This window comes from Equus asinus, chromosome 6, assembly GCF_041296235.1.
Source record: "Equus asinus isolate D_3611 breed Donkey chromosome 6, EquAss-T2T_v2, whole genome shotgun sequence".
In the NCBI taxonomy this organism is placed as follows: domain Eukaryota; kingdom Metazoa; phylum Chordata; class Mammalia; order Perissodactyla; family Equidae; genus Equus; species Equus asinus.
Genome location: NC_091795.1, coordinates 66,006,816 through 66,033,744, shown reverse-complemented (window position 1 = coordinate 66,033,744; position 26,929 = coordinate 66,006,816). Strand labels below are relative to the sequence as shown.

At 37.6% G+C, this 26,929-nt stretch overlaps 2 protein-coding genes across 8 annotated transcripts in view; both read left to right on the top strand.

Moving 5' to 3' along the window:
- PLEKHH2 (pleckstrin homology, MyTH4 and FERM domain containing H2) overlaps positions 1 to 19,730 on the top strand; it is a 101,835-nt gene extending 82,105 nt beyond the window's left edge. For 3 of the 4 annotated variants that reach the window (XM_070512172.1, XM_014833612.3, XM_070512171.1), the window contains exons 25-30: positions 5,956 to 6,097; positions 11,044 to 11,189; positions 13,734 to 13,863; positions 14,621 to 14,707; positions 16,844 to 16,981; positions 18,012 to 19,730. In XM_070512172.1, the coding sequence (XP_070368273.1) occupies positions 5,956 to 6,097; positions 11,044 to 11,189; positions 13,734 to 13,863; positions 14,621 to 14,707; positions 16,844 to 16,981; positions 18,012 to 18,197 (829 nt within the window). In that variant the 3' untranslated portion in view covers positions 18,198 to 19,730. Of the gene's footprint in view, positions 1 to 5,955; positions 6,098 to 11,039; positions 11,190 to 13,733; positions 13,864 to 14,620; positions 14,708 to 16,843; positions 16,982 to 18,011 lie in introns of those variants that run through there. The other variant, XR_011504062.1, reaches the window with a different exon arrangement.
- A 6,959-nt stretch (positions 19,731 to 26,689) lies between these two features.
- Positions 26,690 to 26,929, top strand: part of DYNC2LI1 (dynein cytoplasmic 2 light intermediate chain 1) — a 37,490-nt gene continuing 37,250 nt past the window's right edge. For all 4 annotated transcript variants that reach the window (XR_011504057.1, XM_044772334.2, XM_014833587.3 and 1 more), the window contains exon 1: positions 26,690 to 26,847. Coding sequence is in view for 3 of the 4 variants with exons in the window: in XM_044772334.2 (XP_044628269.1) it covers positions 26,840 to 26,847 (8 nt within the window). In the remaining variant the exon portion in view is untranslated. The remainder of the gene's footprint in view (positions 26,848 to 26,929) is intronic.

Genomic DNA, 26,929 nt, shown 5'->3' with positions numbered 1-26,929 from the left:
TAAATGGTAACTCTACTTCTATAGGAAGAAACTGTCACATAAAATTTTGTTTCTAATTCCAGTCTACTAATGTTATGAATAGTTGTATTTTATAAAAATATGCTTTTGGACAAAAAATAGGAAAAATACCTGCTCTCTTTGGGTAGTCAATACAAGGATGAATTTTTCACCTTCAAAATTTCCTTTAACACTATTATAACATTTTTCATAAAGATTTACTAAATACTCAAGTGCAGATCTGTAGTAAGAAGAAATATTCTTGTTTACCTAAGTGTTTTAGAAGTGATATATTCATATTCATTCATTCTCATTCTTTCATATTCTTTCTCTCTCTCTCTGTATTTATCGAGTTTCAACTATAAGGCACTTAGCTAGATGTTCTGGATACAATGGTAATAAAAACAGACACAGACACAGTCCTTGATCTTTGGAAACTTACAAGATAGTGAGGAAGATGCTTGTTAATCATACAGTAACTCTAATGAATATGTAACTGCACATTAAGTTCTCTGAAAGAAAAGAGTGTGGTTCTGTGAGAGCACATAACAAGAAGCCTGGCCATTGGGAGGCTTCTTTGAGGAAATGATGCTTATGCCAAGGTCAGAAGGGGGCTGGGAGTGTGGGAGCATTGAAATGGGTTGAAAAAGATGTTCAAACGCCGGTAGAGGGAGACTGTGCAGAGTGTTTCAGGAGTCAGGAGAAACCCAGTGAGGCTGGAGCACATACTTTGGCATATGGTCAGAAACCAGATTTTCTTTTTTTCTTTTTTTTTAATATCTCCTTTTCTTCCATGCATCAGCAGAAGGTGGTACGTAATAAATAGTGTTCATTGACCAGGTCACATTAACTGTACCAAAAAAAGTTATTTTGCTGGTTTTATTTGGATCTTGTACCCCATAAAATAAGGAATCTAAAATATCAGACCAAGAGCCTGGTGGGATTATTGGTGTACTATTAACTTCTTTCATAGGTCTACTTTTGGAAGATGTTCATAGACCTAAAATTGGAATGTAAGAAGTAAAGGCACTATATAACATAGAGAATGTAATAGTCTTTCATCCAGTTCAGGGTTTCTTTTCCTAATAGTCTATTCCACAAAAATACCCAAATACGTGGACAAGAGTATTCCAGTATGTCCTATATCTTCTTTACCATATTTTTTTATAACAGTGAAAAATAAGTGTTGGGAGGGGCGGGGAACTTACATGTTTATTAATAGGGGAACAGTTAAATAAATATGGTACATTCGTATTATAGACTCCTCTCATACAGTCAGCCACTAAAGGGCCACCCACTGTTTGAACAGACTCTTGATCTAAATAAATGGTGGTGATGAACCTCTGGAGCTTCTCTATTCAGGGGCTCAGGAGCTGTATTGATTCACCAGAATTCTGAGTAACTAGAAGGTGACTGTTAAGCGTTGGTATCTAAGGTTTTAAAATCATGCTTCCTAGAGATAAGCAGGATTACTAAGATAATGGAAATCTAATAGGCTTTACTCCTGGAGGAGCCTGTTTCCACTGATGGCAACCTTCATCGCTGGCCATTGGATAACTGGCAAGAACACCAGGCTCAAAGACTTGTACCTTCCAGGTGACTGTTTTAGTTCTGGAATTGCTGGAGCTACGGTTCTCAAAGTGTGGGCCCTGGACCTGCAGCTTCAGTATTACATGGAAACATGTTAGAAATGCAAATAATTAGGGCCCACTTCAGACATCTTGAGTCAGACTATCTGGGGGTAAGACCCAGGAGTCTGTGTTTGAACAATTCTCTAGGTGATTCTTATACATGCTGAGTTTTGAGAAGCACTGATCTAGAGGTCCTCATTGCTGTTCCTTTCTTTTGATCGTACATTTTGTGGAAGGGGGCCAGCTCCTGGACCTGACCTGCCATATATCTTTATGTAGAAGAGGTCCAGGAATTCTCATTTGATTTTGTTGGAAGTAAGTGAAATTATTTCCATATCTAAGACTATTCCTAATAATGCATACCTTATGAATGCTTAGTACATACTAATTATAACTATGATGGCTGTGGTTGGCCCTACAATTAAATTTGGATGAAATGGGGAAAGGTGGTCTGGAAAACACAGATAAGAATTATCCTCCAGGTCTAGCAAATGCCATGAGAAAGGACAAAGAAAGTTGCAAATAACACATAATAAAGATTGCCTTGTTAAAAAAAAAAAAAAAGCCTCATGACAATATCAGAAAAAAAACAACTCAACTAAAGGTTTAATTTTTAACAGGAGTCTGAAATGGCTGGCTAGCCACAGCTATGAGAAAGTACTGTTTCCAAATATGGTCGTGCTTTGCGTATGTGTATGGATGGCTTAGACAGTGAGCCCTAATTTCCAGTGACACAGTTAGGAGGGGAACTGGCTGTGACTGTCATGCAGCCAAAGGCTTGATTCTTCACCTGTCCAGCAGCACTGTAATAGGCAAAACTGAAGTACTAGCTCTCTTTATCCTGGAATTTTTATTCATATTTAGTAAGTTATGGAATTTTAATAATTTAGATTTGGGTTAAAGATCTAATTGATAGGTTTTGAACTTAGTCTCAGAGATGACCATTTGGAAACTAACTTCTTTAAATTCTATTCATATTTAAGCTGCTTATTTAATTTGGTTCCTTACTGTGTATTTGAAATCTCAAGAATCAAGGCATGTTTTTAATAAAACAAAACTGGCAAGAGTCCTTCTCTGAAGAGAGCAACTCTTCCTTTCTCCCTCTTTGAAATAAAAGATTGTTTTCAGTGGTCCTTTGTCGTTATTATTTTCTAGAACATTGTCTAACATTCCCATATCTGCCACCTTAGCTGACGATAAGAGCACCTGTATCCATTGACTCCAAAGCCAAGAAGCATCTTGACAGATCATCTGGTTTATTCCATTTCTCCCAGCTACGTTCACACCAAAAAAAATTCCAACACGAAGAGACTCCTGTGATTCTAAAGACCTCTAGAGAAAAATCCTAATTAATAATAATAATAACTAATATTTATTGAGCAGTTACCACTTGCCAGGCCCTGTGCTGAGGTCTTTGTATGCATCATCTCATATAATCCTAAGAACACCCCTACGAGGTAGGCATTATTACTATCTTCATCTTTTAGATTTAGAGAGTTAAGTCATTTACCCAAGGCTACAGAAAGTGGATTCTTCAGGCTTTTTTGGCAAATAATTCCCATATTTAGCATTTCTCACTACCATTTATTTATCTGTTCATGCAGTAAACATCTGTTCAGTGTCTTCCAGTGCCAGGCCTTGTTGAAGCCCTAGAGATTCAAAGGTGAATAGAATTTCCCTACTGTTTAGAATCTTACTGTTTACAGGGAGAGATAGACACAAAATCTTAGCAATGTGATTAATGCTGAACAGGAATGGGATAGCAGAGTAGTGAAGAACATGGGCTCTGGAGAGAAATGGCCTGGGTTAGAATCCTGGCTCCCCTGTTCACTGTGTGGCCTTGAGCAAGTCATTCACCGTCTCTGTGCCTCTGGTATCCTCTACATGAAATGGAGATGAAAACAGTACCTACCTCTAGGGTGGTCTGAAGGACTAAATGTTGGTAAATGTAAAGCACTTGGATCAGAGCCTGCCACATAGTAAATGCCCCATCGATCTTTGCTCTTACCACGAATATAACGTGCATATGTACAAGATGTTGTGGGAACATCGACGAGGGTTTGTAGAGTGGTGATTTCTGAGGAGATGACTTGAGGTGGTAGCCATAGAGGCAGGAAGAGAACACGGAAGGGGGGCTCACCATTGCAGTTTTAGCAGAGTGTTATCGGCAGACCATGGTGGACAGAGGAGTGAAGGGAAGGTAGATGGAGAGTGAAGGCAGGCTGCTCGCTTAGTAAGTTTACATGATGAGAAAGGTGATGTAGGAAATAAATGCTCTGAAGAATGAAGTATGGAGCCGCTGGGAGGCAAGTGAAAGGATTACCCAGCAGTGCGGAGAGCTCTGCTGAATTTGGCAGCAGTGTTTGTGTAGTGGTACTGATCCATATAGTGATGTGATGTCCATCCCATAGTATCCACCTCCTGGGTATCAAATGAGGAGGTGGGCCTTTAGGAATACTTCTGCTTTCTAACCCATGCCCTCCTGCTGTGATGGGAGCCCACATTCTCTGCTCCAGGCCTCTTTAAGACTGGGGAGAAGCTGGAAGCTGGTCATATAGGTCATATTGGGAGAGACTCAGATCACATTTCTCTGGCACCTTTCCTATTCACGATCTGTGGATTTGATTTTCTGAGTTCTTGGTCACTTTTGTGACTCTTCAGTTCCGCTCCACATTCTCTCCAAATCACTGTATAGTTCTTGGAGCCCAAACTGTCTCATTAGGGGCTTGAACCAGTGATTCCTACATATTTTATTCCTATTCATGTGTCTGGGATGGTTTTCCCCTTTTTTTCTTATAGTGCTTCATTTTCTCTTCCCAGGCTCAATCTTACTGGCATTCCAGAAATGATCGAAGATGTCGTCTAACTCTTCTTGCCTGTAGCCATTTGTATATTTCAGGTTTCTTCCTCCTAGCTATGTTACTAATTCAAACTTTTGTTGATAACTTTCTAGCAGTAACACTTAGTTAAACCCTGGTGGATTACAGTGATGAATAAGACATGGTTCTTAACTTCAAGGGGAGAAAAGGTGTGTACAAAAATGTTAGCATGCCAAAAAGGGGAACTTCCATCTTAAAGTTTATTCTCTTTGTTTTATATCACTTCGCTGACATCATTTTGAATTTAGAATGTATTTCTCTTGCCCAGCCATATTCTTCTACCAGTTGACAATTTGTCATCATGTAGTCATGAATAAAAATGGGGCTTAGGATTTATTTTTTCAAGAAACCACTCTGAATGACTGCCCATGCCAGTGATTCTTAAACTGGAGTGGGCAGGAAGGACGATCAGAATCATGGGGAGGAGATGCTTTTCACAGTACACCCACCGCACTCCCCCTGAGATTCTGACCTGCTGCCCTCTCATCCCCTGCCATTTGAGATAATTACTGCAAGAGACACTGGAACTGATGGCCGTGTGTCCTCTCCTCAACTGTAAAGGAAGAAAAAGCCTGAAAATCCAGTTATAGCCAATTGGGCACACACCTAACAAATGCTGGATCTGAATCTCTCTTTTTCTGCCACTGTGTTGTCATGACAATATTAAAGTATGTCAAAGCGTTGCTTGCCCACCCCACTGTCACAGCATTTACAGCATTCACAGCACCGCTGTCTGATCTGCAGCCTGAAGTCAGAGCCCCACAAGTCTCACATATAAAGAAACAGCATAGTGGATACATAAAGAGGGTCACTGAATTGATGAAGACCTCGTAGACAAAGAAAAGCCGTGTCATATTTCAACAAGTAATAATAATAATAATATGTAAATTATTTTGGAGCTCCTAAAGCTGCTTATCCGAATGTGGCAAAAAAAGTCAAAACATTTAAGTGTACAAATATTATCTCTTAGATTCCTAGAGGAAACTACCCCACCCCAAAATCTCATGCTGATTTTGAATCGAAGCCTACATTCCCTATTCCCTGATGTGTGCAAGGTGTTTAGGACAGATCATGAGTGTTTTGAAGATTGGTTTTGTACAGTCCATTGAAATAAAGTGTTATGTCAACATTCCTTATGAGAGAGGGCATATTTAATTTCGCTCAGTGTCTTAGGTCCTTCCCCAATATTACTTAAGGATTTGGTATTTCAGGGCATAAAAAATAGCTTGAAAGGATTGCTCAATCTCAGCCTCAAAGCACTTTTCCCCCAGTTTGCTGAAAATGTCATATAGAATAGAAACAGAGGTCATTAGCAGATAGTGATGGTCTAAGTTTGTATCACTTAGAGAACTGTGTTAGAACAACCCCATATCAGTCCTATGGAGTTATCTTTACCTTCTTCCTTTGTAAGAATATAATTTAATGAAAAATGTCCTCTTATTTTACAGACTATATTTCTCAATGCAGGCTCGTGGAGAGACTGATAGAGAAAAGTTGCTGTTAATGTATCAGACAAATGATCAAATAATAAATGGACTTTTTCCTCTGAACAAGGACCTGGCGTTAGAAATGGCGGCTCTTTTAGCTCAGGTAACTTCCGTGCTGTGTAGAGTAATATTTTGTAAAGATAAGATACTAATTTCTACACTGAATTAAGTGTAGTAAAACAATATACGTTTAGTAATTCTTTAAATTGGTTTTGCTATGATTAACACCTTAAAAATTATAGGCATTAAATTTACAGTTTGACTCCAAATTGCTGACGATTGTGACGATGTAGAATGAGACGGTATTCCATAGAGGGAACCTAGTTTCTTAATTGTGTGGACAGTATACCATCAGGCTTTGCATTTAATAAAGGAGTTTGAGGGTAGAGCTGTGGGGCTAAGGATGCCGTGCTGAAATTACTCAATAACCTAAAAGGAATTGGTCTTTTAAAAAGCCAAAACACTTTCTTTTATTTACCTATTGTATCAATTAGGATTAATTTCAGACTTCTATAAAAACACACAGATGCATTGTGTGTGTGTGTGTGTGTGTGTGTGTGTGTGTATGAGGAAGATTGGCCCTGAGCTAACATCTGTTGCCAATCTTCCTCTTTTTGCTTGAGGAAGATTGTTGCTGAGCTAACATCTGTGGCAGTCTTCCTCTATTTTATGTGGGATGCTGCCACAGCATGGCTTGATGAGCGGTGCTATGTCTGAGCTCAGGATCCAAACCTATGAACCCAGGCCAGCTAAAGCAGGGCACACAAACTTAACCACTACACCACCAGGCTGGCCCCAACACACACACATGCATGTTAATAGTGACAATCAAAATAGAAGTATATGTGTCCCTCACAAAGAGAGAGAGGCATGCTGGCACCTCTACAAAGTCATTGAGGACACGGGCTTTATCCTACTCTCCATTCTGCTATCCCTAGTGTGTCATCTTCATGGTCCTGGAGATCTACCCAGAGCTCCAGTCATTACATCAGTGTTCCAGGCATCAGAATGGAGGAAGGGCTGAAGAAGGGCATGCCCTCCCGCCTTTGAGAAACTTCCCAGCAGTTACATAGAACATTTCCATTTATGTCTCTCTGGTCAAGACTTAGCCATGTGGCCTTGCCAACCTACAAAAGAGGCTAGAGAATGTGGTCTTAGCTGGGCAGCAATAAGCCCATCTAAATTAAAGGTTTTTATTACTCAGAAAGGAGGAGAGAATGACCATAAGAGGAAACCCACAGTCTCTACCACACCTGAGTCTTTGCACAGGTTAATTAAGGGAAAATGTTAAGGCAACTCTACGATATGTCACCGGCTCAGATTCCCTGGGATTTTCAGTCTTCTCACTCTCCACACCATCCCAGGACATCTTGTCATTCTCTTCATTGTATCTACCACCTATGCCAGTGATTCCCAAGGCTTTTCTCTCCAGTTCATACTTCTTTCATGGGCTCCTTAAATTCTATGTATCAAGAACCAAACTAATGGTCTTCCCTCCTCTTCCTTCACATTTTGTATCTTCACCATAATATTGCCTCTGCTCAGTCCCCCAAGCAAGCTTCAAATCCAGGAATCATCACTAACTCTGCCCTCCCTTTCACTCTCACCCGCAATCCCCGTCACCGTGCCCTGCCCATTTTAACTCTTAGATATGTTTCACTCTGTTCACTCCTCCCCCTGCTGACCACCATTGCTGTGGTTCAGACCATCAACCCATCCTGCCTGCTCTCCTGCAGCAGGCTTCTAACTAGTGTGTTTTTCTCTGGTCTGGTCCCCCTAAATTTACACTCTGCCCAGATGCTAGAGAGATTGTTCCAGTTATCTATTGCTGCATAATAAATTACTCCTAGACTCAGTAACTTAAAACAAGAACAATTTGGGAAAGGATGTGTAAGGACAGCTTGTCTCTGCTTCACATGGCATCAGCTGGCACAGCTTGAAGGCTGATTGTGACTCTACAGCTGAGAGCTGGAATCATTTGAAGGCTTGTGCATTCATGCATCTGGTGGCTGATACTGGCTGTTAGTGGAACTTCTGCTGGGGCTGTCAGCTGGAACACTTACCATGGCCTTTTCCTGTGTACTTGTGCTTCCTCACTGAATGGTGATTGGAAGGCAAGAGCAACATCTTGAAAGAGAAAGAAGTAGAAGCTGCCATTTTCTTAAGGCACGGGCCTGGAAATTGTGCCATGGTGGTTCATTAGGCAGCACTAGTAGCTGGGATGGAGATAGAGCAAAAATGTGAAACTAGCTGTGTCATTCCCTTGTTTACATGGAAAGACTTTCATGTAAGTTTCATTTCTAAACTCTGCCTGCCTCTCCAGCCTCATCTCTTAATACTCCCTACATTGAACTTTATGTTCCAATAAAGCATAAACTGTGGTTCTTTGCACAATTCCCAGACTTGCATATGGTTCACTTTTTCTTACCTCTTATGCTTTATTTGTTTGTCTCCTCTGCCTGGAACATCTCTACTCCCATGCTTTCACTTGTTAACTTCAGCTTTTCCATTAGTTTTCACTTTAGGTGTCACTTATTCCAGGAAACCTTCCTGAATTCTGCTTGGGTGGGTTAAATGTCTCACTTGGGGTTTCTGTAATGTCCTGCATGTATCTATTAGTGTCCTGACCTTAATGGTTTCTTATTATTTATTGGTTTCTGCTTTGCACCACTGACTGTGGCCTCCCTGAGGGCAAGGGCTATCCCAATTGTCTGTATCTAGCACAGTGCCTTACATATAGTCATTCTCCGTAAATGCTCTTGGGTGAATGAAGAGTTGATAATTTGATTTACTTTTATAACAATTTTATGGTCATCCAAACTTTAAAACATTAGTGCTACAGTGAGTGTTCTCTTTTTGCAAGTGATAAAAAGCTGAGGGAGAGAGAAATAGGTCACATATTTTCTTGGTCATAGGATTAGGAATGATTTCTAGTCATGTGCTGGTCTATGCTTTAGTCCTCTAAAGGCACAGATTGTCTGTTAAAATCACTCTCATTTTTATTAAAATTTGTTAGTCTTCTTACTTTAACTTTTAATTTTGTTAGGAAAGCTTCTTCAAGAAAAATTGTAATATACTTTAGAGATAAATACTTCTAATATTTTTTAGATAAATTAAGGAAGGGGTAGAAAGGTTAGACCATACACCTAGATAATTCTGAACACATTAATAACTAAAATGCATAATTTCTCCATCTATAAAAGGAAAATTAAATAATGCATCCAATCTCTTTTCCTCAGAGTAGTTTTTATAAAGATAAATGAAATATACTAAGGAAATCTGAGCTCTGTAGAAGAAAGTAGTTATTTCTTTTGTAGATTTGAATATCTGTAGGTCCTTGTTGATATTCTCTGTCTTAATTAGGAAATTCTTGGAGCTATTCATTAATTGTTGTACATGGTGTCTGGTAAGGCATTATGTTGATGTGAGGCATATTGGGAATTATCTGAGTTGATTTCTAGTTGTTCTCCAAACATTTATTGTGCTCATTCTGTGCCACACTGTATACCAGGTGCCAGAGAGGAGAGATGCTGAGCTTGGAGATACCGCTATATTGGACATAGCACTATAGGGTTCCCTAAGAGGTTGCCTTAAATGGCCTATTCTGGTTGTAACTATTGTTTGTCCAACTGCAGTATCCTTGAAGGTTAAGTCCTGGTCTCAGGTTTCACAGGTAGTTGTGCTGAGTACTACCTGGTGATAGGTGGGGATGATGAAAAGCTTGCTCTGGGGGAAGGACTTCAGTAGATTTGAAGAGCAGATGAACAACTTTTATTTGGTGTGAGGAGATTAGGATGAATATCTGACTAGATAGGAGTTGGGGATGAGAGCTGAACAGCAAAGCCAAGCGAAGAAACCAACAAGAGACTGGGTCAAAGAACCAAGAAAGTTATAAGAATAGACTGTAAGGATGGAGCTCAACTGAGGAATTTATACAGTAGTTGGTCAGATTAAGAGCTAGACAAGGGAAGCCACAGGGGTCAGAATCTCAGGGGCTGGTTGTGCTAACAGCTTAGCTGGAGGCAGAGGGCCCTTTTGAGATGGAGACCTGGGGCTTTCTATAAGACCATCCCAGTCTTGATGGAACCCTTCATCTGCTATAAGTAAGGATATGAATGTTCAGTAGGACATTCATCTGGATGCCCCCACCCCATCTTGCTCTTTGAGCCCTCTTTGGTGCCCTATACAAGGCATTTAACACAGTTTATCACAAGGATTTGTTTATGCTTCAGTCTCCCCTACAAATAATAAACTCTTTGAGGATAAGAACTATGCTCAACATTTTTCTTCCTCGCATCGCTTAGCACAGTGCCTGACATATTATGGGGACTCAGTATAGATTTGGATGAATGAATGGGTGGGTGAGTGGATGGAGAGGTGGATGGGTGGGTAGTTGGATGGGTGGATGAGGGATGGCATCTGTGTAGCCTGTTAATAAAGATAAGGAGTGAACATTCATTCAGGGAGAAAGGGGAATGAAGGGCTCTATTCTATGAAATAACAGAATAGTAGAATGAGGGGATGAATACAGTAACATTTATGGAGAAAATCTAGGAAGAAAGTAATGCAATATGGTTCTTGCTTCCATTATATTCAGTAAAGACCCTTAAAAATTCAAATAATACTCTTTTGAAATTTCTCATAGCTTTATAATTTTTTGTCTTTCATTTTTAATGTCTATTTTGCATTGTTATTATCAATTAAAATAGCAGATTAAAAATGAAAAATTATCCTGTGCCATTATAGGCAATAGTAGAGCAGTGGCCTTTAGCAAATACTACTAGATGGTGGATGTTAACCTAGGGCGGTTAATGTAGAAATGGAACTGAAATGTTTAAATTATAGATTTTTTCCAAATTAGAATTCAAATAGAATTTCGATTTTAATAATAGTACTTATATATAGTTATAAATTCCATAATCACACAATCATGATGAATAGATTTATATATTATATGTTATAAAGATTGTTTAGAAGGAATAAAACTATTTTCTGTTTTAAAGCTCTTCTCAATATCCTGCATTTTCTCTTTTTTGGATTTCCAATTAGGTGGAGATTGGAGATTTTGAAAGACCTTTTTCAACTCCAGCAGGGCATGTTACTAATCAGTGCAAAGCAAACCAAACTCTAAAACAGGTCATAGAAAAATTTTATCCGAAAAGGTATAGAGATGACTCTTCTGAAGAACAGTTAAGGTAAGGAACTATTTATAACTCTTTAAAGGGTGGAGTCACATTAGTTTTTTGGTGATATTTTTCTGTTAAAATTTTAAAAATGAAAAAAATTGTACATGACAATTTTCTTGAGATTTTTTTAATATTGTTGAATCCTAAGAGGTTATCGATCTTTTTATTTAAGAAGGGCCTAGAAACTGTAGAATGTTAATTTAGATCTACTTTCCATTTGATCTTGTTCATTCTTATCCAAATATTAATTTTCTAATTAATTATTATTCATTGTAGCAGGATTACCTGCTAATTATTAGCTATTAATTATTAGCAGGATTACCTGCTAGTAAATAAAAGAAAAAAATTGCCCAACAGTAATTTTTTTAATTTAATTATTTTATCGAGGTCACATTGGCTGATAACATTGTGTAATTTCAGATGTACATTATTATATATCAGTTTCTGTATAGACTGCATTAAGTTCGCCACCAATTGTCGAGTTTTTATCTATCACCATACATATGTACCCGTTTACCCCTTTTGCCCTGCCCTGGAGCTGCTTCCCCTCTGGTAATCACTAATCTGTTCTCTTTATCCATGTATTTGTTTCTCTTCCACATGTGAGTGAAATCATACGGTGTTTGTCTTTCTCTGTTTGCCTTATTTCGCTTAGCATAACACCCTCAGGGTCCATCCATGTTGTTGCAAACGGCACGATTTTGTCTTTTTTATGGCAGAGTACTATTCCATTTTATAAATATGTCACATCTTCTTTATCCATTTATCCATTGATGGGCACTTGAGTTGCTTCCACATCTTGGCTATTGTGAATAATGCTTCGATGAACACAGGGTTTCATAAAATCTCTTTGAATTGTTGATTTCATGTTCTTTGGATAAATACCCAGTAGTAGGATAGCTGGATTATATGGTATTTCTATTTTTAATTTTTTGAGAAATCTCCATACTATTTTCCATAGTAGCTGCACCAGTTTGCATTCCTACCAGCAGTGTATGAGGATTCCCTTTTCTCCACATTTGCTATTTTTTGTCTTATTAATTGTAGCCATTCTGACAGATGTAAGGTGATATCCCATTGTAGTTTTGATTTACATTTCCCTAATAATTCGTGATGTTGAACATCTCTTCATGTGCCTCTGGGTCATTTGTATATCTTTGGGAAGATGTTTGTTTATATCCTCTGCCCTTTTTTGATTGGGTTTTTTTTTTTTTTGTGGTTGAGTTGTATGAGTTCTTTATATATTTTGGAAATTAACCGCTTGTCAGATATATGATTTGCAGATATTTTCCCCCACTTGGTGGGTTGTGTTTTCATTTTGTTCATGGCTTCCTTTGGCTTGCAGAAACATTTTAGTCTGATGTAGTCCTATTTGTTTTTTCTTTTGTTTCCCTTGCCTGAGTAGACATCGTTTTCAAAAAGATACTGCTAAGGCTGATGTCAAAGAGTGTACTGTCTATATTTTCTTCCAGGAGTTTTATGGTTTCAGGTCTTACATTCAAGTCTTTAATCCATTTTGAGTTAATTTTTGTGTATGTTGTAAGATAATGGTCTACTTTCATTCTTTTGCATGTGGCTGTCCAGTTTTCCCAACACCATTTCTTAAAGAGACTTTCCTTTCTCCAGTGTATGTTCTTGGCTCCTTTGTCAAAGATTAGCTGTGCATAAGTGTGTAGTTTTATTTCTGGTCTTTCAATTCTGTTCCATTGATCTGTGTGTCTGTTTTTGTGCCAGTACCGTGCTGTTTTGATTACTATGGCTTTGTAGTATATTTTGAAGTCAGGGAGTGTGATGCCTCCAGCTTTGTTCTTTTTTATCAGGATTGCTTTGGCAAATGTATTTAATTTTATGAACTGTTTACCAAAAAGTTTTTATCTCAGGGTATTCTGTTATAAACAAATTGGAATAAAAATAAACTATCTTCTTACACAAGATTTTTTAATGTAAAGTTTTAAATTAAACTCAACTAATTTAGAGTTTTTATTTTTGAGAGCATATAAAGAAAAGCTGTAGATTAAAAAATAGAGGCAAATCCAATTCACCATGAGTTTTTCCAAAATGGAAACATTGAGATCAGTCTTTTGCCTATGTAGAATAAGTGGTTGCCTTCGTGATTTTACTTAAGAGATTTCCCTGCATCCAACATTTCTCCAAGCCAGGAGTGGGAGTAACCTACAATTCCACTGTTAGGGATTCATTCTTTGGTCTCAACTTCTTGCACTTTTCTTTAAAAATGAAAGTTTAAACTAATTTACACTAAGATATGTTAGCTTATCAGATTTTAAAATTTGCCTGAAGCGGGTGGGGGTCGGGGAACCTAGGTCATGCTGAGGCCACTGACCGTATGAGAATTTGGTGAAGGGAATGCTACAGAAAGGACAAGGGATGGACAGGGGTGAGATGGGAGTCACAAAATAACAGCTTCACCTCGGTTCTGCCTACATATCCCATTGTGCCTAGGGTTGGCTTAAGGAGAACTTTATCTTGGGAGGATGATAGACTGTTTATGTTTTTGCTTTTGTGTTTTTGTTTTTATCCTTTTCTTTTTTTTAGGCAGCTTTGCCAACGACTGTCAACCAGATGGATGGCCCTTCGGGGACACAGTGCTGCTGATTGTGTGCGAATTTATTTGACAGTAGCCAGGAAGTGGCCATTCTTTGGTGCCAAGTTGTTTCTTGCAAAAGTAAGAAAGAATGGGGAACTCTTCAGTTCAGTAAAATAAAACAGTAATAACAGTAACCCGAGGTTTCATAAATTTGTCTTTTAAAAAGGAAATAAGGAAATTCCCAACAATGTAAAGAAAACAATGAAGAGACACTAAGGAGAGGGCAGGAAAACCACTGGCTTCTCTATCTTTTCCCCACTGCTCCACTTCCTTCCACTTTAAAGCATTTCTTACACTCAGTAAGCTAATCATTAGACTGAAGACAACAACTGAACTCTGCTTTCTTCTCCGCATTCATTCATCCATTCACTCATTTACTCTCTCACTCATTTGCTCACTTATTTAGTGTTTACTGAGTTCTGTTTGCCAAACACTGAGCTAAGCTCTAGGGATACATAATCCCATGGTTCCAGATGGGTTGTACTCCAACTTCCAGGAACTCACAATCCAGTGTTGCAATAGGCCTGGAAATGACCACCATATTGGCAATATGGCTGAGTGACATGAACAGAGTGCTGTAGGAACACTGAGGAAGGAGAGACTAACCCTGCCAGCTTGTCCAAATGCCCACATTAATAAATGGCAGATTTGGGTCCCAAACCCAGGTCTCCTACTATCAGATTCACTGCTCTTTCCATTTTACCACTCTACCTCCTAAGAGAGATTTTTAATAAGTTTTTGTTGTTGTTGCAAATGTTGCATTCATTTAGACTGAAAAGTATTTCTGTAATTTTGCTTAGCATTTATTATATAGTGTATTTTCACCTCTTCACAGCCCATAACTCCATCATCACTTGGAAGTACTTTCTTGTGGCTGGCTATACATGAGGATGGCTTAAGCATCTTAGAATACAACTCCATGGTAAGGTTAAATCCTAAAGTTTTGCACTGAATCAACTATTTCCATTGCTCAGTGTACCATAAACACAAGGTAATGATCTCTTAATCTTATTTCACATGTACAGAAAACATTCTTCCTAATAGTATATGATGAAGTCATTTTACAAATACAACTATGATTACAATTCAATTTTTTAAAATAAGATTAGACAGGTTATATATTCTGTATAAGAAAAATACTAAGATACCATGACTCAATTGCAATCATGGTTGTATTTGTAAAATGACCGTTCATTTATAGTGTTAGGAAGATTGCTTCCTGTGTAAAATGAAAATCTTTAAGATAACACCAAAGTAGAAACTTTAGTTACTGAAATTTAAGTTCAGATTCACTAAGGTTTCTATAACAATTTCTATAATTTTCCATAAATCACTTATCAGTTCACTTGTACATTCATGGTATCTTAAGAGCTTTTTACGTGATTAAATATAAAGTCAAATTATGTTTTCTATATGTTCGTTTATTTATCTGAAATTTACTTTATGTTCTACCATATTTCATATGTTTTAGATTACTTAATAAAAATTTTGGTTTTTTTGGGGAGGCATTCTAAATTCACCTGGCAGGTGAAGGGGGCTCTCCTACCTGTGGCTATAGTCAGGGATCACTGAGAATTTCTTGGAAACCAAACTATCCTTTAGTGTTATACTGTTTCTCCTTATAATTGCTAAAATACTTTTTTGAAGGAGTTCATATTTCCTGTATGCCTTTTACTTCTTGAATGGATAACTTGAAGATAGATTATAAAATCAGGGACTTAAAGTCAACAAAAATTGTACACCAAGATTGAGTTACCTTAGCTAAGTAAACCAGTTCCCTAGATCCCAGGAGTTGGACCTACAGGCCAGGATGTAGACACCAGTGGGCTACAGCTCTTGAGGCTTTCCGTGCTGAAATGGTCTGCTCAATGTCTTGCAAGCTAATCATTAGACATGCAGATTCCTTTACTTTTAGGCTGTATATCTTTGAATTATACTGAAAAAATTATTTTAGCAACACATTGGGAAAAAATATTTGCTGCATCTATGACAAAGAGTCGGTATCCTTTATAAACATGAATGTCGTATAAAACAATAAGGAAATGATGAACACACCAACAGACAAAAGGGCCAAGGTAATTCACAGAAGAACAGATGTTCCATAAATGTATTTTATAACATTAGTCTCACTAGTAATCAAATAAATTCGATTTCAAACATAAACATATGGTAATATGTTAAAAGTGAGATTCTACTTTTCACCAGTCAGGTTGGGTGAGATTTAAAAGAATGATGATAGGCAGTTTTAGTAATACTGCAGTGCTGGGAATGTAAATGGGTATAACCTTTCTGGAGGAGAGTTTGGAAGTACTGTCAAAATTTTCCTTACTTTTTTGAGGTAGCAATTCCTATTATTGAGATTTATAACAAAATGAATAATTAATTATGTGTATTACAAAATATGTCTAAAAATATGCATTGAAATATTGCTTAAGATAGTGACAAAAATTATTTAAATATCTTGCAATAGGAGATTGGTTAAATAAAGGATTATCTGTAAAATCACTTAAAATGATGTTATACATTTGTTGTCATGGGAAAATGTTCATAATATATTAAGTAAAAAAAGAAGAAGAATGCTAAACAATATGTATAGTACTGTTTTTGTTTATATATATCAAAATCTGTATATCAGGATAAACCACACGGATTTGCCAATATTTGACCATTTTTTACCTTAAAAAGTATGTTTCATATTGTTCAACCTAATATATATATAGAGAGATCTCTTAAAGGACATATACAGTAATATTAACAGTGGTCTTCCACTGCATGCTAATATAGGAGCTTCTATTTTCTTATATTTTCTACTTTTTCTGCAATGAGTTATTAGTTTCAGAATCAAAATGTATTTTAATTATAAAGGTAAATGATGCCTAAATAGAATTAGTACACTACCTTCTATTTTGGATCATAATAGACTTGATTTTAGAAAATAATTTTTTGTATTATACATAATTAATATCATCATTTTAATGGAGATATGTTATTAATCATTTCTCATCTGTCTTTGAAAGTAAAGAGCATATAACATATTTACTTTTTCTTCTCTTTGAAGAGGTTAATAGTCAGCTATGTGTACAAGAGTCTAATGACCTTTGGAGGTCACCAGGATGATTTTATGATAGTCATTAACAACACACATTCAAAGGACAAACCAACAGAGAAATTACTTTTTGCCATGGCAAAACCCAAGGTGAGTAGAAGCCTTTCCGTCAACTTTTTGCACTCGTTTTTTTTTCATCCTAATACATTTATTGTGCAAAAACTAAATTCCAGAAGGGAAAACAGACTTTACTTCTAATAAAACAGCCCTAGGGCCAAATTCTGGCTTACCTCACCTTGCTAAGCTTTGGTCTCTTCATGTAAAATGGTATGATGCTGCCTCCTTGTTTTGTCTTAAGAATTAAATAAAGGAATTGTAAGGTGCCTTAGCCCAGGGCCTGGTGTACGGAAGGTTCAAAATAAGTGGTCTTGATGTAAGCTATTGTTGTTGGGTACTTTATATGCATTGTCTTATTTACTTGGGGTAATGTACTTTATGGACGCATTAGGGGAAAGAGTAAGGTTTTATAATTAAGATGTACTTGTTCTTTTACTATTTTTAGCAAACTATGTAGCTTTAATCTCTGTAAGTGAAAGCAATAAGTAAAAGGGCTACATTTTAACATGTAATTCCAATTTTAGTAAAAAGAATGAGAAATTGATTTTCCTAAAACTTTAACTGTCTTAAAATTGTCAATTAAAAGAGACTACGTTTTTAGAATCTGAAGCTTTTTAAAAAGATGTCAGATATCTTAATTAAATCTATACTTAAGTGAAGGCAGTTAGCCGGTAAGTACAGAAGATCGAGGCATGCTCAGTACTTTATTTAGTTTAAAAAATGAGTTGATTATACACTGAATTTCTTAATTCATATATTCACAAATAGAACTTTAAGATAATTGATAGAGTTGTACTACTGACTGTCACATTTTCTAATATTGCCACTAAATTTGATTGTTTTCTAAGATCCAATCTTCCTGCTGGTTTAAGTAATGGGAAAATATGTCAGTGCCTTGACGGTGCTGAACATGTAAGTTCTCCATTGTTTGATCTAGAGAGAAGGGAGTTCTGGTAGCTTGGGCACTTACAGATGGAGACCACCTATGGTCATCCCTTGACTCCCTTTTGGAAGTGGTGAGAAATTCTTAGGAGCATAAAAATTCTGTTTTTTCTTGTTTTAGATCCTTGAAATCACTCTTTTGATTGCCAGTTACATAAACAACTTCCATCAGCAAAAAGCAGCCTTTCACCACCTCTCTGCGCCAGCCCTGCTCTCAGCTCGGACCCAGGGACCCCAAGCAAGGGCTATGGGTAGTCAGCCCCTTCTGTCCAGCAGCAGACCTACCAAAGGCCCCACTTTACTCTGAAAGCTCAGGAGCCTGAACATTCACTCCCTGCCCTCAAAGCAGTGTTTGCATCTGCTGCACCTAAGTTCATTTACACCCTGGCAGCATGGCGCCCAGGGGGTAGTATTCCAAACTTTAAAAATAATAGGAGTTACTCTCTTTTATTTGATTCTTAAATCTTCAAATGAATACTAGTAGTAAAACAGAAACACAAAATTTCCCACACACTAATTTTCTCTTAGATTATATGGGTTAGAATTTGTCATTTTTTCCATCTCTCTTGCCATCAGACACATCATGCAAAATGACTTCTTTTTTTAATAAATATTCTGGCAATGTTTAGAAAGGGAGATTCCAAACTCATTTGGCAAAACAGTTGATTATTTGGAAATGCTCACTGCCAAAACATTAAGTACTATAATTAAATGTGCTTTTAATTAATGATATCGTGTTTGGAAAGAAGTAGAGTATGCAGTGTAAAAAACAGCTGCAGGGTGCTGTTTAGGGGTAAATTTTTAGAGCAAATGCAGTAAATCTTCTGGCCCTGTGAATCATTATGAGAGAAAATGGGAATTAGGTGACCTGAACCTCCCATGTGGTATTAGAAAGTATACCTGGTCACCTTTTCAGATCACTGGAGTGTAAAGACTAAAACGAGACTGATTCCTAACATTCCTTGGCTGTCAACATAGTTCGAGTTCACTGGAATATTGCCCACATTTCATTGCATTTGGTGCTGGGTCATCTTGACCCTCTTTTGTTCAATAATAATATCTTTGAAAACAAAGACAATTCTTAAAGCTTTGCCCTCATACAGTCCTTTCTAACTGTAGATTGAACTTAAATTCCCAAAAAATATTTTTCAAAAGAAAAGAGAAAATAATCCTTCTGTCAAAGGAGGTAAAATTTTAGTTGAAAGAGTCTAAAAATGTATTACTTTACTAAGTTACATGCGTGGTCAGTATTTTCCAGTATGTGTCAAACAAAGTAATTAGTATTCATGATAAAAATGAAACTGTGATAAGACAAGAAAATTATATTATAAAAATGTTTGATTGCAATAGTAATCATGAGTATACTTAATTTTATTTATGTGTAGAATATTTGTATTTATTTTTTGGAAATATATTTATCACTTTGTGTGTGGTATTTTTTTAACCAATTTGAAAAAAAAATGTTAGCTGCTGAATTCATTTGTTGGCAGAGCCTTCATGGTTTCTTCTTTGCTGCTTTCTCCCTATGGCAATGTACTGTTCTTACATTAAGCCTTTTAAAAATGTTCCATTACATATTAGCATCCTTAGAAAGGGCAGAGCCAAGAAATACACTGCCCAAGTAAGGTTTTGGGGGCTGGCCCCATGGCCTAGTGGTTAAGTTTGTGCTCTGCTTTGGCAGCCCAGGGTTTCGCCGGTTCGGATCCTGGGCGCCGACGTAGCACTGCTCATCAGGACATGCTGAGGTGGCATCCCACATAGCACAACCAGAGGGACTCACAACTAGATTATACAACTATGTAATGGGGGGGCTTTGGGGAGAAGAAGAAAAAAAAAAGAAGATTGGCAACAGTTGTTAGCTCAGGTGCCAATCTTTAAAAAAAAATAGTAAGGTTTTGCTTTACTGGTAATGACAAAAAGGTCAAAAAACCCCATAGAAATAAATTTCCATTTACTATTTCCCCTAAATCTCTTGAGCCACAACCACTCACTGCATAAGCAAATTAGTTTTTGAGAATAAACTGGTTACCAGTTTGGGATGACTCTCAGAAGCCTTTTGGCTGGAATACAATAGAGTTTCTGAGTTCCCAGAAAACCATTTAATAATCATTAGTTGGTGAGCCAGAGGCTTGGCAGAGCTGTTACATATGTGTGAGGACTTTATTATCAAGCTATAGTTAGTTCACCATCTGGTAAGCCACCCCAAAATCTTCAAATTTAAACACGTACTGAAGGCTTAGCTTAAATGGTAGTACCCTAGACTTGCATTTATTTTTGATAGAGCAGAGATAAAATATTTTGATGGAAAGAAATCAATTTTCTGTAACTGATGATGTGAAAATTTTATTTTCTGGGAAATTACTTATATAGCCATTTAAAAAATTCAAAGTATGTTATTATGATTGGTTAGAAGAGAATAATGTTACGTGTTTAATTGTAATATTTGTCTCCTATCATTTTCTTCCCTTTCAATCATAATAAATGATTTACAAAACCCATTTTGAGCATTATCTTTTGAATAATCTTCAAGAAATACCTAATGTTTTCATTGTCAAAGCTGAGGTGTACTACTAGTGAAAATGGTAGTTATTACCTCCTTCTCTTGCATTCATGTTTTGTCTTCAGTGTTGCTTTGTTTTATCCATATAAAAGGAAGCTGTTTTGGCAAATGGTAGTTTTAATACGTATGTATGCATATTGACACTTATACAACATGTATAAATCATGGGGTTCTCCCATGATTTCATAATAAGCTCCTTAGTGGAGCTTATTTCATATGGGTGAGTTGAATGGACTGTGTTCTAAAAATTTATTTTAAATGTTCTGGAGTTGTGTGTGTGTGTGTGTCCTTAAAGTCAAATACTGCAGTAGCTTCAAAATGAATTTAACTCTCAATTTACAAAAAAAGCTCGTCACAACTTATAAAGAGTCTTTCCTCTAAAAATTTGTTTGTTAATTGGTTGTTTGGACATTTTTTTCCACAGGAAAAAAATACATGGTGGTCAGGTCTAGAACAATACATTTAACCCGTAATTGTACTGAAGTATAATCCTGAAGAATTAACCACCATGAATAAACCATATTTCTCTAGAAAAAGGCTTTAAGTGTTCCTGGGGATGCCAAGAACACACTTCACCCACCCATTCACCCCCCCAGCTGCTGTGGAATTTGAACTCCCTCAATGTAGAGTTTCTGAGCTGATTACTGTGGAGCAAAGGCTCCTGGAATGTGGGGACTGAGAAACGGGATGTGAGGAGCAGAAATAACAGGGTGGAGAAACTTCTCTGCTAACTGCTTCAAGTAGAAATTGCATCTCCTCTCACATTTTCCCCCTCTTTTCTTTTCTCTAAAAGAATAAAGTGATTTTACTACTACAGAAGTAACTTTAAACTCCGAATTAATGTAAAGTCCACACGCAGACATTTACGGTAAAGTAAGATTCATCCATATTTCAGTGGGGGCAAAACTCAGGTTTTCTTGGGCATTTCAGAGGGAAGCTCAGTCATACTCTGAAGAGTTGGATGGGCCTGAGCAGAGGCTGGAGTGAGAAGGTGAGATACTCACTTGCTCTGTAATGTAATTTTACCTATTGAACATAATTTTATTTAAATTGAACGTGGTCACAATGATTTTGGAGGTGTATTTATAATCAACATCAATCCAGAAATCTTCATCATATGCTTTATAAGAATTTTTGGGTCCAGTAATAGGCAAGGAACAAAAATTTTTATTAGGGCAACATCTATTAGCAAATAACTCCAAAGCAAGACACAAATGTTCACCACAGCACTTGAACATAGCGTACTCTTCCTGCTAGCACTTTGCCAACACAATCTTCAAATCAACTGGGGTGGTAGGATGGGGAGTAGCATCCCTTTCTTAAGGTGTTGCTAGGTTATATTGATGGCTTTATTAAAATCAGGTGACTCTTCAAAACTACAGGCAACAAAATAAAAAATAGACCAATGGGACTACACCAAACTTAAAAACTTCTGCATATACAAAGAAACAATCAACAGTATGAAAAAGCAACCTTCAGAATGGGAGAAAATAATTGCAAGTCATGTATCTGATAAGGGGCTAATATCCAGAATAGATAAGGGACTTCTATAACTCAGCAACAACAAAAACCAAATAACCTGGTTTAAAAATGGGCAAAGGGCTTGAATAGATGTTTCTCCTTACAAATGGCCAATAAGCACAGGAAAATATGCTTAACATCACTAGTCATTGGGAAGTGCAAATCAAAACCACGATGAGATATCACCTCACACCCATCAGGATGGCCACAATCAAAAGAACAGAAAATAAGTTTTGGCAAGGATGCAGAGAAGTTGGAACTTCTGTGCACTGTTGATGGGAATGTAAATGATGCCTCCATTATGGAAACCAGTATGAAGCATCCACAGAAAATTAAAAATAGAATTACCACATGATCCAGCAATCCCATTTCTGGGTATATATCCAAAAGAAAGTGGGATCTCAAAGAGGTATTTACACACCCATCTTTATTGCACCATTATTCACCATAGCCAGGATGTGGAAGCAACCCACAGGTCCATCAATAGATAAATGGATAAAGAAAATGTGACATATACATGCAATGGAATATTATGCAGCCTAAAAAGGAAAGAAATCCTATTAATGCATGATTTTAAAAAGTAGAATTACATCTTTAAACAAGTAAAAATAAAAAGGAAGGAAATCTCAACACACACTACAACATGGATGAACCTCCAGGACATTATGCTAAGCAAAGCAAGCCAGTCACAAAAGAACAAATACTGTATGATTTCGTTCACATGAAATACTAAAGTAGCCAAAATCATAGAAACAGAAAGTAGGAAGGTGGTTACAAAGGGCTGAGGGAGGTGGAGGGGGACATTAGTGTTTAATATAGAGTTTCCATGTTGCAAGATGAAAATTTCTAGAGATCTGTTGCATAACAATGTAAATATACAGTTGTGCATCACTTAACGACTGGGATACATTACGAGAAATGCATTGTTAGTCAATTTTCTCATTGTGTGAACATCACAGAGTGCACTTACACAAACCTAAACGGTATAGCCTCCTACACACCTAGGCTATGTGGTACTAACCTTATGGGACCACCATTGTATATGTGGTCCATTGTTGAACGAAACGTTGTTACATAGTGCATGACTGTATCTAATACTTCTGAACTGTACAGTTAAAAATGGTTAAGATGATAAATTTAGTGTTATGTGTTTTTTACTGAAAAAAAAAATCAGATGACTCTTCTTTAACAGTGGCAGTAGCTAGAGAAGGCTAATTTGCTCTCTCACCATGGGGGTCTAAGGAATCCCCTGGAAGAGTCCCTAAGAACTCAATGTTGGGTAGGACCAGAGGAGATAGATAAAAAGCTATTAACTTCTTGAATTTCTGGAAAATACTACGGGTCTATCTAATTCCAGTAAGCGTTGCCTTTTATGGAAAAAAAGTTTGTAGAAAATGAATAACTTTAGAAAGATTTGAAGAGAGCTATTAGCTTTTGGATTATGCACAGATTATAAGATTTTTTTTCCCTTGGGATGTGGTAAGAATCATCAACACTGATGTTATGCTGCCACTGTTCTACTGAAACTTCCTTACATAAGGTTGTCATTGACGCCCTAACTGCCAAGTCCAGTGGACTCCAAATGGTCCAACTGTCTACTGGATGGTATCTCAAACTCACCATGTCCTCTAAACCTGGTTCTCCTACTCTATGCCCAAACAATGGACTAATTAGATCATCAGTCACCCAAGAGGAAAACATTGACTTTTCTCTGTTTCCCCAAGCCCTCACTTTCTACTGCCTACTAACTATATCAGACAGCACTCTTTGTTGTAAATGCCAAAATTCAACTTGAACTAACTTAGACAAAAAAGAGAAAATTTATTACAAGGATATCTCACATAATCAAAGAGAGAGCTGAACAACCAAGCCATAAAAAGGTGAGGACACAAATGAGCCTCAGGGACAACTGGAACCATGAGACTTCTTCATTTAGCAGAAAATATGCCAATTTCCTCCAAGGGAAGAATGACTTGATTTTCCCAATTCTAGTTTGAAAAATGCCAGAGAAGGGCTCTGATTAGCCCAACTCAGCTTAGTTGTTTACTCTGAATCACCTCAAACACTCAATATAAGGAGAATACTTAAGTAAATTAAGAAAAAAGAAATCTATATAGTGGAATTTTATGCAGCCGTCAAAGTTATGTTTATGATAGGTTTAAAAAAATTGATACGGGGAAATACATATTAAAATCAGAATGTTAATTAACTCTACAATAATATCTCAATTCTGTAAGAAAAAAGATTAGAATGAAATATATCAAAATGTTTAATAGTTGTCACTTCTAGGGTGTGCACAATTTACCGTCTTCATTGTTTCTGTATATTATGTTTTTTCCTATAATAAGCATATATAACTTTGAAGACAATGGAAAAAATGTAAAAACTTTGTCACTTTCTGGGCTATTGTAATAGCCTCCACATGGATTTCCAGACGCCAAAACATCTTTTGCACAGCTGCAAAAAATTATCTCACTGAAACTCAGGTCTGGTCATGGCTTACTCCTATTTTAAAATCTTATTTGGTTTCTCACAACAAACAGTAAAATCCAGACTGCAAGATCCTTCACTGTAACCCAATCTATCCGCCCAGTTTGATCTCCCACCAGACATTTTATATGCTTCCACCTCAAACTACTCACAGTTCCCCAAATACACCCTGCACACAACTTTATCCTTCCACATTGTTGTTTATTCTCTCCAGCAAACAGCATACGATTGTCTCCTCCTCCATCACTACTGCTGAAATCTATGATTCTTCTTGGGGTGATCCAGCAGGGATGCTCAATTTTTTGTATATTCTTACCCTGAGAATGATTTTCATCTACCAAGGAATGTCACTTTCTTTGTCCAAGTATGAAGCCTCAGGAGGTAGAGGGGTAGAAAAGGGAACTGATCTGAGAAGTCAAATCAACTGAATCATCCCTGAATCAATGCTGGCGATCACGGTCCAGCAAGACAACTGTCACCTTCCTTGTTACCGGGCTCCCTCCTTCAACCACCTATCCCAGTTATGCAAACAATTATACCTTTAAAGCACTTAGCAAAATGTTAGTTTCCGTTATTATTATTCATATCAACAGGGCTTCCTAACTAAAATGCTAAGAGATTCCAAAGTTCCAGAACCCAAATCACTCCGATTCATTGTTCCAAATCAGTTTGTGAGCTTATAGGCTGACTAGCTCCAGGATGCTGATTCGATGATAGATGTATCAACTTCCCTTGCAATCATCCTTTCTCCGCTGAACTCCACTCCCATTACATCCCCTCCTATGTGCAACTGCAGCCTTCTAAATGTCTCCAAAATGCACCTAAGTGTTGGGAAGATTTTGTCCCCAAAGATTTTATCTGAAGTGAATGCCTTTAACACAAACAAACAAACAAAAATCTGTTTCATTTCCAGGAAAGTGATCCTTGTGTTTCTGTGTTCAAAGTTGCTGATAAGCAGTTTATAACATGATAATAACAAGCATTAAGCACTTACAATGTGTCAGACACCCATAAGCTATGTTTCACATATATGTGTCTCATTTAAAACTCATAATTTTCCGTTGCTTTACAGAAGTGGAAACTAAGGCTCAGAGAAATTGAGTAATTTACCCACTGTGGCAATGTGGCAACTTAGGCAGTGTGGCTGAGTCAGGACTTAAATCTATCTTAGTCTATAGCCCTTGTTCTTGCATATTACATCATAGAAACCACGCCAGGGGCCAGCCTGGTGGCACAGCAGTTAAGTTCGCACGTTCTGCTTCTTGCTGGCCTGGGGTTCGCCGGTTTGGATCCCTGGTGCAGACATGGCACTGCTTGGCAAAAGCCATGCTGTGGTAGGCGTTCCCCATACAAAGTAGAGGAAGATGGGCATGGATGTTAGCTCAGGGCCAGTCTTCCTCAGCAAAAAGAGGAGGATTGGCAGTAGTTAGCTCAGAGCTAATCTTCCTCAAAAAAAAAAAAAAAAAAGGAAGAAACCACACCAAATGGCAGAAGGGTGGAGGGAAAGTATGTTCTTCAAATATTCAGGATATCTAGGGTTAGAGAGGCTGGATCTACTCAACATTCAAGATAGAACAAATAGTGTCACTGCCATGAATGTTTCACCAACTCCTTTAACCATAATTAGTCACTTGTTCTTGGGTAATTTTTTGTACCTCTCGATAACTTCTATCACTGGCTTCCTTTGAGTTATTACAATTAGCTGTGTATGTCTTTCTGGAGGGTAGGGATCTTGTCTTACTCATCTCTTCATTCCTTACTCTCTGTAGCACAGAGTCTTGCATATGGTAATAACTCAATGTTTGTTATTGATTGGAGATAAAGTAAATGAAGTATTGTGGAGATGCCTTTGCTTTAACTTATTAATAAATGATGTGATATTGCATAAAACCTAAAACAACTAAACAAGCAGAAAGTTAGAAAATACTAAAATCATAACATTCTTTGCCTCTAGTAAATCACTAGAAAACAGCTCAGGAGACTGTTTCACCCTCCATTCCCAAAGCATTACTATTGGGGAGAGAAAAGTAACTGAACAGAGCGAGCAGACACCTCTGGCATCTAGTCGGTACTCAGTAGAATATCTTTTTAAGAAAAGAACACTGCCAGCCCAGAGCTTTTAGGGCTCAGGTTTGTTATCACGTGCCACGTCGTTCTCTCACGTCTCTAAGGGATGAGCCCCAGTGTGAGACTTGAAAAGGACCGCTGAGAACTACATTTCCCATGATGCCCCTCTAACGCACGCAACGCAGCCTGCGACGTCGTTCCCATGGCAACCCAAGAGCCTGCTTTCCCAGGTCCATCTCGGAGCTCGCGATCCTTCTGATTCTAAACTGGGTCCTATACTGAGGCCACGACACTGAGGCGGCCGAGCCACGATGCCCAGGTATCCTCGCAACTTTGCTTGCGCCCAGCTTCGCTGCCCTTGATAGCCTCCCCTCTCTCCCAACCCAGCCTGGAAGGGACAG